Raw genomic sequence first — 17,862 nt, forward strand, 5'->3', positions numbered from 1 at the left:
GCACCAAGCACAGATGAACAGCCCCACAACAGCCCACATATGAAATGAAGCTGCGGCAGGGGCACAGGGCGTTGCTCTCCCATCACGTTCCAGGAACACATCCATCCCTCTGCCCAGCACAGGAACCACCACACACAGCCCACTGCTCTGTCCTGGGTCCAGAGAGACACCAGCCACCTGCCAGTAGCTACAGCACGCAGTGCTGCACAGCATTTCCCAGCACCCTTCATTTCTAGTTTAGGTCATTCCCTGAAATGATTTAAATAATTTAAATAACATAACTATGAGATTTTCTCCTGTTGCCAAGTCACTTCAAGACACGAAGGTGGGATCTCAGGATGATGAAGCTTCAGGGGCCAAGCAGCGCTGGTGCCAGCAGGGTAAGAGGAGTCTGCTGGCTTTTCCCATGCCCCGAGGCATTTGACACCAGCAAAATATTCATATTCTCAGTTCCTCGTTTCCTAGAACTAGTTCACATTATTATCCTGAATATATTATGCTACCTGTATGTTATTTAAAAAAAAAACCAAACAACCCTGTGATTTGATACTTTGCTAAATGACAAACGCCTCCATCAGCTTTGGCTGCATCTTTCAGTGTTTCACACTTACAGCGATTTTTGTTTCCATTTCCTCCAGCCAGAGATGGAGAGACCAGCCCTGTTAATCTCCCAGACATGTCTGTGCTGCCTTTTGCTGGTGCAAGAGCATCCAGAGGCAGCGCTGCAGTGACAGCCCTGTCAAACCCACAGTGCACATCGATGCCCTCCCCAAAAAATCAATTCTGGCCCACATTTCAATACGCCAAATGCCCCAGCTAGCAGGAATCTTTCATCCTTTGCACACCATGTGCAAAGGAGCAGCTGAAAACACTTGACATTTCCCTATTCTGTTACTCTAGAGGAGATTTCCCCCTGCGCTGTGTATTTTTTTTTCACTTCTTGAATTGGAAATGCATCAAGCCAAAGCCGATCCCACCATTATTGAAGTGCTGCACAAGAAGGACTTCAGCCAAACTGAAACGCTTGGACAGGCTTTCAGCACAAAACCAGCAAGCTCACACATGAACAGACCCGCAGAACGGCAGCACATCTCAGCTGCAAGCTCTCCATCAACCCACACTCAATGCAACTTTGGCCAACGTGAAAACCTCTTTATTTGCTGCTTCCCCAGGCGCTGCTCTGCCACTGGGATCCTGCAGACAAAGCGAGCGGATGCAAAGAACCATTCCAGTTTAATCCAACTCCTCCCCTTTTTTCTAGCCATAAATCTTGTGTTTTGAACCTTCTCCCCTGTGTGTTAAGAAGTCATAGAATCATAGAATTGTTAGGGTTGGAAGGGTCCTTAAAGATCATCTAGTTCCAACCCCCCTGCCATGGGCAGGGACACCTCCCACTAGATCAGGTTGCTCAGAGCCCCATCCAGCCTGGCCTTAAAAACTTCCAGGGATGGGGCCTCCACCACCTCTCTGGGCAACCTGTTCCAGTGTCTCACCACCCTCATGGTGAAGAACTTCTTCCTAACGTCCAGTCTGAATCGACCCATCTCTAGTTTTGATCCATTCCCTCTAGTCCTACCATTGCCTGACGTCGTAAGTAATGCAAGAGAAATCCTCACCACTTTACCTCAAACTCCCCCTCAATACCCAAGGCATGTACTGTGACGGTTTTCTCTGAACATACTGTTCTTAATCCACAGTTTAGAATTCATTTGTGCCCCTGCATCCTTGTTATCCTGTACTCCTGTCTCTGGCATACATGAGGCTTGACCTTTTCAGATTTACATTTACAGCGTTCAGAATCTTTGAGAGCTCTGTTACAGAGAAAAATGAACCAAGAGGAATTTCTGGAATGGTGACTGGACTACTGATGTTTCCTAGGGCAAAACACACACTGCTTATATTCCAGCTTCCTAATGCTCTGGTAAACAACAGAAAATTGAATGACAAAAGCAACCTAACTAGCTGGAATCTTCCGAAAGATGGAAAACAGACTCTCATGGCTGCCCACATGAAGTGAAGATGTTTGTTCAGTTAATATTCAAGGGTAGCACAAACAATGTTCCAAATGAAGAATGCAGCAGAAAAAAAGAAAAAAATAATGCAGATCAGCAACTGTATTTCCAAATGAAGAAAAGCCAGGCACTTACTTCTAAAAGCATCCCAACATGTATCCAGCCTCATGCTTCTCCTTTTACCTCATGCTGCAGATGCCGAAATTAATTTATATAGATCCCTTCTACCCAGCTGCCTCAGTACCAGAGGGAGTTAGTGTGCTCCTTGGCTGTGGGAACCCCCAGCCTGGAGCAGACCCTTCTCTCCACCACCAGCCCCAAGAGAAAGGCACACATGCTTTTCACAAAGCGCCAACCATTTGCAATTGATGCTCACACCCAAAACCACTGGATTTAGCAGCGCTCCCACCCTGTGTGACCATATCTGTCCGGCTGCACAGCAGTGCAGAACGGGGCTCTTGGATAAGGATGATCAGCTCCTGGATAATGGGGATCCCTCTTAGGCACACAATATCTTTGGGTTGGACTATTCAAATCATCACCAAAATCAGGCCTCCTCAGTCCTAAATGCTCTTCAGTGCTATAAAGCACCCACATCCAAAAGCGCTACCAAGAACACCAAAGAGAAAACACCATCGGCACCAATATTAAGTTAGAGCATGAAGGAGTTTTCAGGAGGGAAAAAACCCTCTTGGTCAGTCATCTAATTGCAAGTTAATGCTTTTTACGCATTTCATTTTTTAACATGTTGATCATTGAAAATAAAAAGCAAAAAGAGGAAGAGACAGGCTAAGTTCAAGGAATGGCAGCATCTTCTCCACAGATTCCCTATCCTAGACCTTCGACCTCACTTTGTAGCTTGCTACCACCCTGCAAATCATTGGCCTCCTACAAAATGTTCCGTCTCAAAATAATTCTCCCTCCAAACAAATTCCTCTGCAAGGTATAACGAATGGGTGAGATTTAAAATATTTTATATTTAATTACCTACTGATATTTCCAGCACTGTACACTGCACAGGCCAGAAAGACACAAACGTGCATGTACAACACTGTTACAGATCAGAAGCACTTGCTTCTGTTTTTAGCAATTTTTTTCCTGAACTACCATGACCATGCACAGTCTGTCCATCTTGTCCTCCATCAATAAACGCCATTGATCAGTGTCCGCCATGAAAATCTAGCAAAAGGTAAAGAGAGCAATAAGAAATTGATAGCTGACTGCAGAGAAGGCAGCTCACAGGACAGGGGCAACTACTCTGAGAAGGGAGATGGGCGGCACAGGACTTTAGCAAAGGTGCAAAGCAGCAGGAAAACAGAAGACAGCTGGAAAAACAACACCTTGACAGTCCAGCTTGGGGCTAAACGCCAGCTCTCTTTTAGCATTTCTTTGAAAGCTCCACCTGTGAAAGGGAGAGTTTAAAATATCCATAAGCTTTTGAGCAAAGTAGCTAGAGAAGTGAGAGCCACCAGCAGAGCTTTGCAACACCCAGAGGGGTGATGACCCAGGGACCAGTTCATACTAAAGTCCGTTCCAAAACCAAGCATTAAAAGCAGTTTGGGTGTTTTTCTGGCAGCTCGAGACATGCTGTGCACACAGTTCTCACAACCTGAATGCAACGTCCTGAAAAAACACCCAAGGAAGCAGGAGAAACACTTGTAAGTATTTAAAGGATGGTTGATTTTTTTTCACCCCGAGAAATTAAAAATTGTAGTACACCAAGAGGAGAACAAATTATCAACAGGCTGCAAAGTTATTTCACTCATTCTTTAATTACCACCACGAAGCCCATGTTAGCCCATCTCTGGCTAACTGGAGCTCCAAAGACATGTTGTGGGAAGAAGCTGGTGTGTGTAGCTACTCATGAACCCCTAACCAAAAGGCCCCAAGTAGGCTGTCCCACAGCAGCAGGCCACGTGTCACCGCCAGGCAGGTGACACCTCAGCCCTGCGGGGTAGCACAGCTAAGTGACCTGCGCTCAGTCTCACAGACAGGGCCAAGAAAAACACAAGATGTTCTCCACAAGCACAGGAAAGCCATTCTGGTACGTCTAGAGAAGAAAAAACTACTTGGTCTGCATCACCTTAGAGTTAAACCCATAGAACAAGTATTTGGAAGAGTTAAATATTACCCAAAAAAAAATACCATCTCACCTTGCCTCTGGTTGAAGACTTATCTCATGTTGCAATGCGTATGGCCTGGAATGGAGTTGTTGACTCTTAGATGCGGGCCTTGAGATCACACAGAAAACAGCTTAATACAAAGCTGCCAAGATATGCAGAAGGTAAAGGTAAGTTTTTCTGCAGACAATCTGCACAGCTTGTGTTGTAATGTAAATTTTAAATCATAATTCATGTTTGTTCATAACATCCTGGGAAAACACCCGTTCCCAAGGGACTAAGGACAAAACCATTAGTTTTGGAGTATCAGGAACGGCACATGTGTAGCCACTTTTTGCTAAATACCTTGAAAAACAGTCAGCAAATAGCAAGTAAACAGTTCTGTGTCTCATTTGATATTTAAGAATTAAATAGGTGACTGAATAGTTCCAGCCACTTGAATGACTCACCCAGATGCTTTGAGTGATCTCTAAAAGACAAGGGGGTTTTGGGGTGGTTTTTTGGGGTTTGTTTAATTTCAGTGCTACCTGTTGGAAACACAAGGAACCACAAAGCAGAGAAAGTTTAAATTACAGAGACTCAGATTTCACCCAAAGGAGTAAACGACAACACAAATCTTTGACCTGAAGCCCGTATCAAGCCCTGAGACACACATGCTGTCAGACACCAAGTCAGGACCTGCAGTGACATTTGGAAGAAGACAGATGTCTGAATACATTCCCAATTGCCAGCGAGTTGAGAAGGAATAGCTTTTGCATCTCAGTCACAGGCAGAAGCAAAACCAACAGAAGAGCCAGTATAACGCAGTAGAGACCACGAGCAAGCATTGCTAGCAGACGACATGGCGGTTGCTCTCCTCTGACAGGGCCCACCAGTTTGGTCTCTCCTTGGTTTGCTTCATTTTCACTGAGACAAGTCATAACCATTCACGGGTAAGAGCAACTGGTTTGAGCAATCAAGTCTGGTGGGAGGTGTCCCTGCCTGTGGCAGGGCTCAGAACTAGATGATCTTTAAGGTCCCTTCCAACCTAAACCATTCTATGACTCTAACATCACAGGGCTAACTCCTGCCTCAGTGCCATCCATTTGGAGTCTGTGTCTGCAGCTGCATCCTGGAGCCACGGGCAGCTTTAGCAAGGTGGAGGGCTGAACTGCTGCAACTGAAATTTTTTAGCAGACACTCAAGATCAAAGACAGAAAAAACTTGCGGTTTCCTTTTCTGTAACTGTTGTAACTGTTGACAGCTGCTGTGACCACACGGGCACCTCCATGCCCAAGGGTGCTGCGAGCAACAGCCCTGCATTTCACCTGAGGTAAGCAGGGAGGAGCAAAGCAATAGAATGCCATGAGGAAGGCACATGATGGGGGTCTTCAGGACAAGACTCCCCCCTGAAAGCTCACAAGCCTCACTCCAGACTCACTTCTCCCTCTACAGGGCACATTGACACACAAATATACAGCATACGGGGTAAATATTGCAAGTCAGTTTGGATTTTGGTCTGCCAGAGGAGAGGCAGAAAGAGAGGGTTCTTCAGGTGTAGCTTTGGCAGCTCTCAGAGGTGGGGAGCTCAGCTGGACCTTGTCATGGGGAAGGGCACTCAATCTGCTCCGGCTACACCAGCAGCACCTTATGGCAGGTTCCTTAAACACACATCAAATGATTAATAAAGCCACATAAAAGCAAAGCTATTTGTAATCCTGTGGACACCATTAGAAATGCAAGCCATCCATTGCAACATAGTGGCTTTTATTATGCATGTAAAATTATTATCTGTCCTCAAATCTGTCCATTGCATTAATCTGGTGCTGGTATTATACAGCCAAGCTTTTACATATGTACCGCATGTATGTATGTAATTTATGTGTATGTATTTTACATACGTACCACCAGGCAGCACCCAGCAGCAGCTCCTCCGCGCAGGATAACGCACACTTGCTACACAAGACTGTGCCATGGCGTAAATATACACATGCATATGCATGACACGGTGCTGCCACGATATATACACGCATGTGTGTAACGCAAGACGCAACTACTTAAGGCTAATCCAAAGAAAACCAGAATATACACAACTGACAAATTCACAGCCATGCATTCACGTTTGCCATGGAGAGAAAGACCTGCTTTGAAAAATAAAACAACAAAAATAAGGAAAACACAGCAGGCTGATTTTTAAACACCTGGGCTTTTAGAGCAATGAGTGGTATGGGGGAGAACAAGTTTCTTTTGTTTCTGCCACCAAGTGTTTCATCAGATGATGACTGCCACAAGAACGAAGGGGAGGGAAGCGTGTGGATATGGGTAGGGACTGAATGAAAAGATGCTAACCCTCAGGTTTGACGGTACTTAAGCCTAAGAGGAAAAACTCAAACACCTAGTAAGATTCGGGGCAAGATTTTACTGTCATTAACTAATATCAAAGTAATTCCTTTCAAGTCAGAATGAGTGCAGCCCCACCGCAAACCCTTTCTACTGCAGGGCCAAAGCCACCAAGATAAGCTGAGCTGTAACCTCCTCCATTCCATAGGCCAGCCACCTCCAGCTAAGGGTACCACACACCAACACTTAAGGCACACATGGAGCTCTGAGGAGAAAGCTCATGGATTGCCCAACTGGCTCTACCACTAACATCTCCTGGCTTCAGCAGGTCCTGTTTCCTTCCCCATCTTGTTCCTGCATCTCATTCCTGCAATGCTTTACCTGAAAAGCTACCGTATATGCAACTGTTCCTGCAGACATACAGTGAACCAGACCAGCAAGTGGATTAAATAAACAAAATACACACTGATGTGAAATAAGACCCATATTTTGAGGTACTACTAACTGATAAGTCAACTGAGGGTAAGTTTAGATTTCCAAAGGACCAAGCTCCTACAGGCTTCATTCAAAAATAAAACACTTTCAACTAAAGTCAAAATCCCAGCTAAAAGTTCACATCATACACACATACATACAATTTCTACCTGGTTTTGTCTGCATAATCCACGACTGCACTCTGAAAGCACTTCAGCAGCTACGCTGCTGAAGCATAAAAAGGTTTTTAAAACATACATAGTTATCTAATAAAACCAAACTTCACTCACTAAAATAGAACAAAACAGGAGGTACTGGCTTATGGATTTTGTGGTTAGCTTAATATTGACAGGTCTGAGCCCAGAAGTATTACTTATAAAGAGTTTATTAAAAAAAAATAAAAAGACAACATGAAGATTTTTTCATTGTGAAGATCTTCAAAAAGTTGACGAGCAACTTGAGGACTTGGAAAGCTGGTGAAGAAGAGTAAAAATATCCTGAAAAACTTCAAACTGCAGTTTTAGGTTACAGAATGACAGCATCCTGGAGTATTTAACAATTTCCACTTAAGTCAAGCTAATAGAAAGATTTAACTTTAATTTCCACTGAATGACTACCAAAAGCTTTCCTTTAGTTTAGGATGGAAAAAGTATTTCCCATCCTACTTTTTCAGCCTGCTCGGGATACAGTTAGGAAAGGAGATGAAGCACAAAGAAGGTGCCAAACTTAAGCATGGTTTGACTGATTGTAGCTTTCCCCTTGTATTTGGGTCTTCTCGGGGAGGCTGATTTCTTCCTCGGCAAAGCTTTCTGCCTCTCCCATCTGCTGGGCCACAAGCTATCACAAAAGCAAGGCAAACCTAGAACACGTCCCGCTTTGACTGCGTGCTTTGGACAAACAGGGCAATATCTTTTATGAAATACCTTTTCTCTTCCCCTGCCCTAGATTTTCCTTGAGCAGACACACTTGTGCCAGGCAGCTCTCCTCCAGGAAGACCTCTAGCAGCGCTGTTCAAGACCCTGCTCCAACAGCCATCTCTGATCTGTTTTGGAGGCAGAAGTGTTATTGCTGCAGCCTGCGGTGGCAACGGAGCAGAATCGAAGCCTGGGCAAACTCATCAGTGCAATTAGTCCCACTCATGTCACCAAGGCCCCCATTTTGCATGCGGCGTGGAGAACCTGCAGCCCAGCTCCCTCCTCCAGCTGAGCGGGTACCACCAGCCACACGTCTCCTCCTGGAACGGCTGAGTTCATGGTGCAAAGGAGATGCTGAAACACACTTGGGAGGAGATGGATGCTGCACAACTGCACCTAACCGTTTGCCAAATCAGAAATACACTTCATTAAAAAGCAGCTGCTGGATTAAGAGCTGCATTCTTAAACATTTCAAAGCTTGCACGGGTAAAAGAGATTTGGAGAGAGACCACCAAACTGCTCACATGCAGCTTTTCAAAAAACACAGCCCAGTACTACACTGGTTTTGTTTTGCAAGTCCTCCCTTTTCTAAGTCCAACAACAGTCTCGGTTTCTTCAAAGCCTTTTGTAACACACTGCCCTTTAAGTGCAGCCATTTGCTAATTTCAAAATGCAATTGTTCACAAATCAAAGTTCAAAAAGGGGCTTAAAAACAACCCAGTCACTGCAGCTGGTGACCATTGATCTTTACAACTTCGGTAACTTCTTAGCAGGGAAATGCCATTCTAACAGCAGCATCAGCCTAGGCATATCAGCAGCTACTCTCTGATTTTGGGCTACATTCTTGGGGTTCTATTCTATTTCCCCCACTTTCAAGAAAAAAAAACAGGTTTTTTTATTATTATTTTTAATTGTATCTATTTTACATCCACCTTTCCTATATAAAAGGTGTTTGAGCAGCAGAAACACTGCAGAAAAGACAAGTGCCTAGACAGGAGCACCATGGTAAGCACCAACATTGTCCACATCATAGCTCTGCCATCACTAGACCAGGAGGACCAACAGACAAAACAGTACAACCAGACTCTTCAAACCAAGCCAATTCTGTTTTATTAATAGCATACAAAGAAAAACAGGTGTCAGTCATAAAATCCATAAGCAATAGCCACCTAGCTGCCACCACACTTAACATGGACAAGAGTCCATCCAGTTGACCAGTAAAACAATACCGAAGAGCATGGGGAGGACCATACTGCAAATACATGATGTAACGGACTGATAAAACAGCTACCTCCTTGCTGCTCTGCCTCCGAGGGTTAAAACCAGCCAGCAATGACATCCCCAAGTCTGGAGAAAGCAGCAAGCGGGCTTGTTGGTGTTCGTTTCCACAGGGAAACGCTAAGGTTGTCCAAAAACCAGACAGCTAAAACCAGCCAAAATTGACAATCAGAGAGTCCAGAGAAGGAAAATATGGGTAGAGAACCACCCCTCCCCTGCATGCTCTGTAGTGTTTTATCAACATTTATTGATTTACTTTAAAAGTTGGGTAGAACACAAGTAATTAATAGACTGCCATATGCCCATGTGCTGCATCTGCTACAGCAATTTATTCTTATAGTTATTTTATTACCTTCTTTGGGAACTGAATGAGATAAGGATCAGCATCCTGACACATGGAAACTAGCTCGTTTCCATGACTGTCAGTAGGAAAGCAGGAATTAATCCTCTAATTCGCAGCCTGAAAAATAGCGAGAGCAAGTCCAACGAAGAAAAAAAGAATCGTTTCTGTGTTTGTAAGGGTGTGGGGGGGAAGTGTTTGGAAGAGCAGTGGCCTTATTATGCTGGCAAGCCTACAACCCATGAGATCAATGTTTTGATGAGCACAAAGACTGGTGCCAGAGGGGGACGGGAAGGAGGAGAAGAGACTTCAATGAGCTGAAAGCACAGAGAGAGGAAGAGGCAGGGAAGTGGTTTGAGACTGAACTAGGTCAAGGGTGGGTTTAGGACAAGGGAGAGAAGAACATACTCGCAGAGGAACATCAGAGCTAGGGAGGACCTCAGATATGGATCCTGAAGGCTGGGAGGGGAGCTGAAAGGAAGGAAAATGGTCACTCTCGCCTACAAGTGAAAGGAGGTGGGATAAAAGGATTTACAGTGGACCTTGCGTACAAAAAGATAGCGTGAACCCTACAGTGTACCTACCTGCTAGGCAAACCTTCACCAAGACGGCTTCAAAAGGGAATAAATAAAACCTTCAGCACATTTCCAGTACCAGCTCTGTAACTAATTTAAAGATCTCTCGCTAGGTACCAGCGATTTGAAGTGAAGGGCAGATAAGACTGTTGTGGGTTTGGGAGTTGAAGCTGGTTTTGTAACGCCTCTCCAAAAGACTTTCTGCTCATCAGCAGCACGAAGTCGTGTCCCACTGCAAGGCTGAGTTTGCCAAAAGGCATTTATTTCTGGGCTTGCAATCCTCTTCGAGGTGGGAGCTCCATTTCGGCACTGACAGTGCCTGGCTCCCGATCCTGCTGCAGTCACAGTTTCTAGGTCAAAAACCACAGACTTACTGTGTAAAAGTACAGATAATTCTGCAAGACAGGACCCCCATGTTTAGAGACATGGAAAGATGATTCTGTAATGAATTTAATTTGATTGAAGTTCTTATTAGAAAAAAATAATTAAGTGTAAAGCCAAACCTGTGTCCCTTTACATAAAAACACTCATCACAGCAACCTTGGAAATAAACCCCACGCTTACACAATGAAACCTACATATGTATTACTGTGGGGGTGGTGAGACCCTGGCCCAGGTTGCCCAGAGAAGCTGTGGCTGCCCCATCCCTGGAGGGGTTCAAGGCCAGGTTGGACGGGGCTTTGAGCAACCTGGTCTGGTGGAAGGTGTCCCTGCCCAGGGAGGGGGGTATATATAGGTGTCTCCAATACAAGCCCAGACCTCTAGATTCAAAGAGTTAAGCGATAACCCAGCGTAGCAGAAGAAGGGGTCTGGGGGACCAGAAGGAAAAGAACATCAACTTCTCCTCTCCTACTTAAACCACAGGCTCTCTTCCCAGAGTTTGAGCCTGGACTATTGAACCCAGTTTCAAGAGGATCTGCTCGAAGCAGTCACTCACACACTTGCCTTGGTCTTCTGTTCCAAACTGTGAACAAAGCCTCTCTTAAATGTGGTTTGATTGACGCAAATCAAGAGCTGAGCGGGTGATTCATAGTTGTCAGACCGTAACACTTGCATAAAAACAGCATGTGGACAAACTCGCTGATGCACTCAAACACTCAGCACTATCATGAAAAGCATTAGAGTCAAACACAGACCACTCATGATAAGGTGGCTTTTTTATTCCCCTTCCTCCCCCCTAAAAGACATTTTGGATTTTCCTAGGTAACAGAGTTGTAATAAATCATCAGACATAAGTGTGTAATTAGCATCTTGCTGCACTTCCCCTACAGCTTGGCTGGAAAGATTAGCGTGTCAAATAGAGTTAAAGCATAATCCCTGTGGAGTTAGGGGATAACCCACAACCAGACCCCACTGATTTCCTGCAGTTTTGACAGCAGGGCTGCCACACTGTCAGACACGTATTTTGACCTTTCTATTCCCAATCTAAGTGTACTCCCTCTCCCTCTATAGTAAAGACATTTTCCCTTCTCTTTTACTTTCCCATGAGCTTCACAGAGGCAGGTCCATGACTGGGGACAGAAACATTTTGCCCCGTTTCATAAGGATACTTTCAGGAAAGAGCCAAAAGCAGCATCTGACCTGATCCCAGGCTACAGCTCTTCCACTTGCTGACCCTGAACTGGTCCCGCTTTCCTTGCATTTCACGTGGGCTTTGCATAGGGCATTCACAGATGTAGATAAAGCTGGGATCTTTCTATACTCTCCATGCATCTCAGTCCAACTTACCTAGAAGAGACACCATGAACAGCACACATGACTTGATTCCATGTCATCATCCTCAGAGCAGTCCAGCTGGAAAGTCCGCAGTCTAGAGCCATGCCATGAGAAAGATGCAGCCGTCTCTTGAAGGAGCTGACATGCTTTCACAGGAAGATGGCTGAGTCAGAAGCACACTTTCTCCTTCAGTAAGGCCACACCTGACCCAAAAGTAGAGATGGGTATCCTACCACCGCACCAACAGGGCTTACAAAAGCACTCAGGGGAGTCAGAACTCCTGACTAAACTCTGGATTTGCAAATTTAGGGGAAACAGCATAGATCACAAGGATCTCAATTCTCCTCCTGGCTGGAAGAGGGTGGGAAGTGAGTGAATGAGCTACTGGGCCACCGGAGGGTCCCTGCCACCAGCAGCAGGCCGGTGCTGTGCTGCTGTAGCTCTCCCCACCACACAATGACAGCATACAAACTTCTGCCATAATTAACTCATGAAAATGACACCGTTACATTCCTGCAAACAATTAGGACGCAAGAGGGAATATACAATGTTCCTGCCAACAGCACAAAATAAACTGAAGAGGTAAGAAGATTCAGACAAGCACAACTTGGGAAGTAACTCTTAAATCCAAGATGCACCTTGATGACACTTAGGTTCCCAGGGTACCTGAAACAACACGCATCTCTTCTCCAGTACTAAGCCTAAATGAGACACCAATTTTCCCTTTTAGGAGCTGGAAAAGTGAGTCAAGATCTGCCCAGTCACCTGCACCAAACCTGCGCTCCTCGAAGTTCATGGCAATCCATGAATCATCATGTATCCTGAGCTGGCTTTGCTGGAACAGAGCTACGTCCTACACCTCTGAGCTCCCAAAAGTCTTTCTGATCCATGCATCACCCACAGCCCTCCAAGCTCCCAGTGTTTAGAAGACTCTTCTGTCACCACCTTAATTTCCTCAGCCTCTCGCCTCTTCTTCCAGCTGGAGTCTGGTCCCATGACCTAGGGAAAGCAGCTCCCCCAGCTCTGTTCAGGATCGAGTAAAGAAAAGGCTAAGCAATGGAAGCGCCCACCATCGCAAGTCCACAAGGCTCATCTCCTCCCACCGTTTTCTTGAAGTTATCTGGAAAAAAACACTAAACTAAGCTGGTAGCAGCATCTAGGATCCTGGGAAAACAACAGAATAAATCAGCGAGTACCTTAGACACAGCGTACATCCACATCAACATTTCAGTTTGGACCAGTGCACTTCCAAAGGGCATCTCCTAGGACACACCACTTAAACCATGTTCTCAGAGACGTTTTAGCACACAAACTAGATTTCTCTGCAGAAAAGTTAACCAAGAACCAGTAGAAGAGGTACTCCATGAGCACACCTAATGGACCTTCTCGAACCAGGGGTATTCAGCCCACACTACTAGATTAGAGCAGGTACGAAGTGAGACACGTGCACACCTTTCATCACCAACCTGTTGCCAGCACGGAGACAGCCCATGTCACCAGGTCTGCTCCTGCACTGAGCTGCCCACCCAGAGACCCTCCACAGCCTGGACCAGTCCTGTCTTCGCCACTTATTGCCATATTTAAACAGTGCTGCTCCACTACAGAGAATAGACTTTAACTGAACGGTAAGACCTAAAAGTGCTTTCAGTGTAACATACCCCCTCCACCTGGCTGAAAAGGAACAAGTCTAAAAGGTTGGAGGCACCCAAGTTTGACATCTCTGCATTACTGCAGTTGGGACCAGCCTAAGGAGCAATCATTCCACCAACACAAGAACATCAGATCTAATTCACCAGGATGAAAACAGACAGGGGGCGGGGGGGTGGGAAGCAGAAAACAAGGAAAGAAGATTTCTGAGAAACACATTATCATTAACGTGATGAAGCACTGCAGCATGTTGCTGAGAAGGAAATGAAAAAGCTAATTTGACTCAATATTTTTCAGTGTAAACACATCCAGTCCCATGTTGTTTTTAAGTGCTATGTCAAATACACAAGCCAGTAGAGTTGAATACACTCTAGAGCTCCTGCTATTATAAGTCACTAAAATAACTGATGCCTAAAAACCTTCTGGCAGCTCATACTTGAGAGTAGGTAAAAACGTAAGACTGCAGACAACGGGGTGCTAGCAAAGGGACAGCACTAGAACAAGTTATTTCATCTGAGCTTCAAAGACCTAAGAACTGCTACTTTTTTTTTTTTTTTTTATAGACAGCTTCCAGGAAACTCCCCTTTCTTTGTTTATAGCAAATTATTTGGTTGGAAGACTTTTTAAGTAGCATTGAGTTTTCAATTGGTATGAGCAAACTAGTAAGTGCCCATGCAGTTATGGCAGAATTTTTTCCCCAGTTCCAGTGCTGCCTAAGAATCTGGCAGGATGTGGCTTCAGCTGTGCTCTCCAAACAACAGATCGCTTCTTAATGCCTTGGCCAAACCAAGAGAGGAAGGGATTTTTCGGGCAGGACCCTACAAGCAGCTGTCCGCAAGTGTCAACAGCTGGAAGTCAAAGCGCATTGTCTTAAAAATAGAGAAGGCAGAAGATCAACGTGTGAAGATCAGGACAAGGTGACAGACAACAGCAAATAAATACTTTCAAATATAGTCCCCATAGTAAATTTCTATAGCTCTTAGGGTTTGGGTTTTAGGAAAACATCAGCATGACTAATGTATTTAGGAAGTCCAGAAATGAAATCTTGCGTTGTTTTTGGCTTAATGCAGAAAATCAGCTTTAATGACAACCTACAGTTAGCTCTGTAGTAATTTTCTTTCTGCTTCATTGACATATATGACAAGACTTTATTAGCAGGGTTAAAATTAAAACAAAACATTTTCCCAGCTGCAAAGAATGCTTAAGTTTTCATTGACACCTCGTGAAGAAACAAAAAGAAAAAAATATATTTCAAAGCAATTCCATCACCTTTTTGTATTTTGTCTTTTCCTAGTATTTTACATCAGAAGTTTTGTACTTTGTACATGTATGACCACACATATTTCATCATCAGGATTAATCACTGTGAAAAATTACTGTCACAAAGGGCAGTATATATTGTTATATACATATACATACATATATATATACACACATACACAATATATACAAATAAAATTATGACTTCTAATTCAGGAAACCACCAAATACACACTCAAAAAGAACACCATTGGGCAATATGGATTACGACTTTGGTCAGCATTTTTAGAATTTCACACAATCCAATTACTGGCATTGGAGGAAACATCTGAGTAGACTCGAGATTCTTTTTTAGCATGGGAAGTGATTTTAATTTCAGGCACTTTGCCCATATTTTTCATCTAAACACCACACAACTTAAGCTTATGTATGGGAAGTGGGGGAAACCCCAGATACCATCACTGCCATGATCTAAGTTTGAAAACTTTCAAGTCCTGCCCACTCCCCCCGGTCTTAAACAAGAGTTTGTGCAGTATCACCCCAATGATTTTGTCCTTTATTCCCTCCCAATCAAGATCATTATTGCACATTTTGTTTGCTCTTATGTCAAATACCTCATTTAGCGGCTTTTCAGGGGATCTAGTGCTACTTTGAGGTACCCTGGACTCCGAGAAGCCATGGGCAATTCAGGATCCCCCGCATTGCACAGCTCAGGAACTTCCTACAGGACCCACCTGAACCATAAGCAGGACTCAGACACCTCAGAAGGACTACGGTTGGGACCCCACTGAACAGCCCCCCACATAAAGTCTCCTGCCCCACTGATTTTTCCACTGCCCAAGATGGGCACAAAGCATGGTTTAGGGAATGTTGCCTGCAGAAATATCTTAAAAAACAAAATGAGTTTAAGGGATGCCTGGCAGGCTAAAACCTGATAGCTGCAGCTGTCCCCTTCCAAAATTGTGGAAGGATTATTGGGTATCAAACAGCAAAGTAGTTTAGAGCGGCCTAAAACCATTTCACTTTTTTTTTTTAATGGCTGCTATTTAACAGAGAAAAGACATGGTGCAATCTGAGATGATTTCTCCTGAATTTGTTTTTTTTGAAGGCTTACATCACGGGAGTTTAACAATGTTGAAGAATATAATTCAAAAATAGTTCTCTCAAGCAAATCCTCTTTGGGCCATGCTTCCCAATTCCCCCAGCACAGTCTCCCAGACAAGACCAGCATCCTGGTCCGCTTACCACAAGAGCTTCTTTGCACAATAAAAAATAAGGCTCTAGAAGCACCATCCACAACCAAAGCCCACAACACAGTTTACTACCTGTAATTAGGTTATGGCAACAAGACCAGTTTACAACTGGGGAAAAAAAAGCTGTCTTGTTTATTTAGAGAGGGTCTCATTTCTGGCAGTGATTTTCTTCTTTTTAAATCCTGTGCAGTAACAGCATATCTTCCTCTCTCCCAAGTACCTGTCTTTTTGCTAAAGGTCTTGAATTTTTTTTTTTTTGTTTTAAAAAAAGACAGCAAATTACAGCATCTAGTAAGTAATGTGGTTGGAGGTTTTATTGACACTTGTTTGGCACGACCAGGACAGCTCTTAGAGCTTTACCACTTGTGAATAACGGACACATTAAAAAACTAAAGTCAATAAAACTTGTATGCTACATAAATATGAGAAGCACATTCAGAGCGCAGATCTTTTTCAGGGTGTTCCCCACCACCACCTTAATTAGCGTTAAGAGTTGGCAAGAACTGTCTAAGCACCAAGGGCAGCACTAGGTATTTTATTGCCACGTTAGATATCTCAGGACAGCAAAGAAGATGAAAGAGCCACCAGTACAAGGAAGTGTGCTCACACCTCTGGAAGAGTTGCACATGGATAACTTCTAACCCGAAGCAGAAGTACAGGTTGTTTTTTTTTTTGTTTTAGAAATTTAAAGCAGGAGTGGTGTTTGAAAACCTTCAGAGATTTGGGAAAAAAATAACAACACAAAACCTGTAACAGATTTTGCTTGAGCCCTTCTCTCTGACATTAGAGAACCTCTGCTTTAGAAACAGAAACGAGGAGGAACAGAGAAAGGAGTAAGAAATAACAATTAGGGAAAGGAAATTTGGTTTTGCTAAATCGACAGCATTCTGTTGGGGAGGGAAGTTATCCAAGCAAGTGATCCTGCAGCACAGCAAAACCCTCCCAGGACTTCCCAATCCAACTTCAACAGGAATGCTCAAGTAAGAGCTTCCCAAACCCCCATTACGGTAAAGAAAAACATCCCAATTTACTGCAAGTCAGCAAAAGCAAGAGTCCTTGACATGGTCATCAGTGTCTTCATCTGGCTGCAAAAAGCTTACCGTGGAAGTAACCTCTGGCTCACGGTCAATCCAGAAAAAAGAAAGCTTTACTGTCTGTGTAATGAGTTACTAGGCTATGAGGGGGAAAATAGGATGAAGCAATTAAGAAATCAGGGATCACCATAAATGCTGTGGCTCAAGGCTGCAATACCTTTACTCCTCTGTACTTTGCGTAGCTGAAACTCTTAGTACCGGTTTATTTTTTGCATGCTTGTCAACAATTCTGATTAAAAACATCTCAACCACTTAAATTATGCAAGAATTGTGACCGCCATGCAGAAACATATCTCCAGAGCTGACCTCCAGCATGTTCTGACACATGCCGTTTTAATCACAACTTAAAGAATCACCAACTCTGAATATTGAACGTAAAACTGGAGAGAATTTTCTAGATGTACTAGGAATAAGAGTTGCTACAAGAGTCCCAGAAGAGCTCTGGGTGGTAAATCATTTATGTTGCTTGAATATCAATTTGGCAATTAGGGTAAGAAATAAGAAGGAAATGTTATCATATGCATGAAGTCCTGTACAGCAGAGTTCCAGGTAAGGAAGGGGCACTTTTCAAACCCCCAAACAAACAGGAGTAGAGAGACTCTCGTGGCACCTGCGTTGATGATTGTGGGAACTACACTCACATAAAAGAGCCGTTTCCCAGGTCCCTGCTGGCACCAGGAGAACATGAAGGGGCTCAGGCTGGCACTTCTCGGAAGACACTGCTGCTCGGGGTTGCAGCTCTTCATAGCGAGTGCAGTTCAAGGTGCGTCCTGCTGCAGACAAGCCAACGGCGTGTTTCTGCAGTAATTGATCTATAGGGCACGGATTATATAAACAGTTGTTTCTCGCTCATTTCCACT

The 17,862-nt window shown here is 44.1% G+C and overlaps 1 protein-coding gene across 23 annotated transcripts in view; it reads right to left on the minus strand.

Moving 5' to 3' along the window:
* The window catches only part of HDAC4 (histone deacetylase 4), a 415,745-nt gene that overhangs the window by 338,695 nt on the left and 59,188 nt on the right, over positions 1-17,862 (minus strand). For 9 of the 23 annotated variants that reach the window (XR_008467801.1, XM_054209774.1, XM_054209773.1 and 6 more), the window contains exon 2: positions 17,644-17,814. The exons of the other annotated variants lie outside the window; for them this stretch is intronic. Coding sequence is in view for 8 of the 9 variants with exons in the window: in XM_054209774.1 (XP_054065749.1) it covers positions 17,644-17,814 (171 nt within the window). In the remaining variant the exon portion in view is untranslated. The remainder of the gene's footprint in view (positions 1-17,643; positions 17,815-17,862) is intronic. 23 annotated transcript variants of the gene reach the window in all.

This window comes from Rissa tridactyla, chromosome 7 (genome assembly GCF_028500815.1).
Source record: "Rissa tridactyla isolate bRisTri1 chromosome 7, bRisTri1.patW.cur.20221130, whole genome shotgun sequence".
Classification (NCBI taxonomy): Eukaryota; Metazoa; Chordata; class Aves; order Charadriiformes; family Laridae; genus Rissa; species Rissa tridactyla.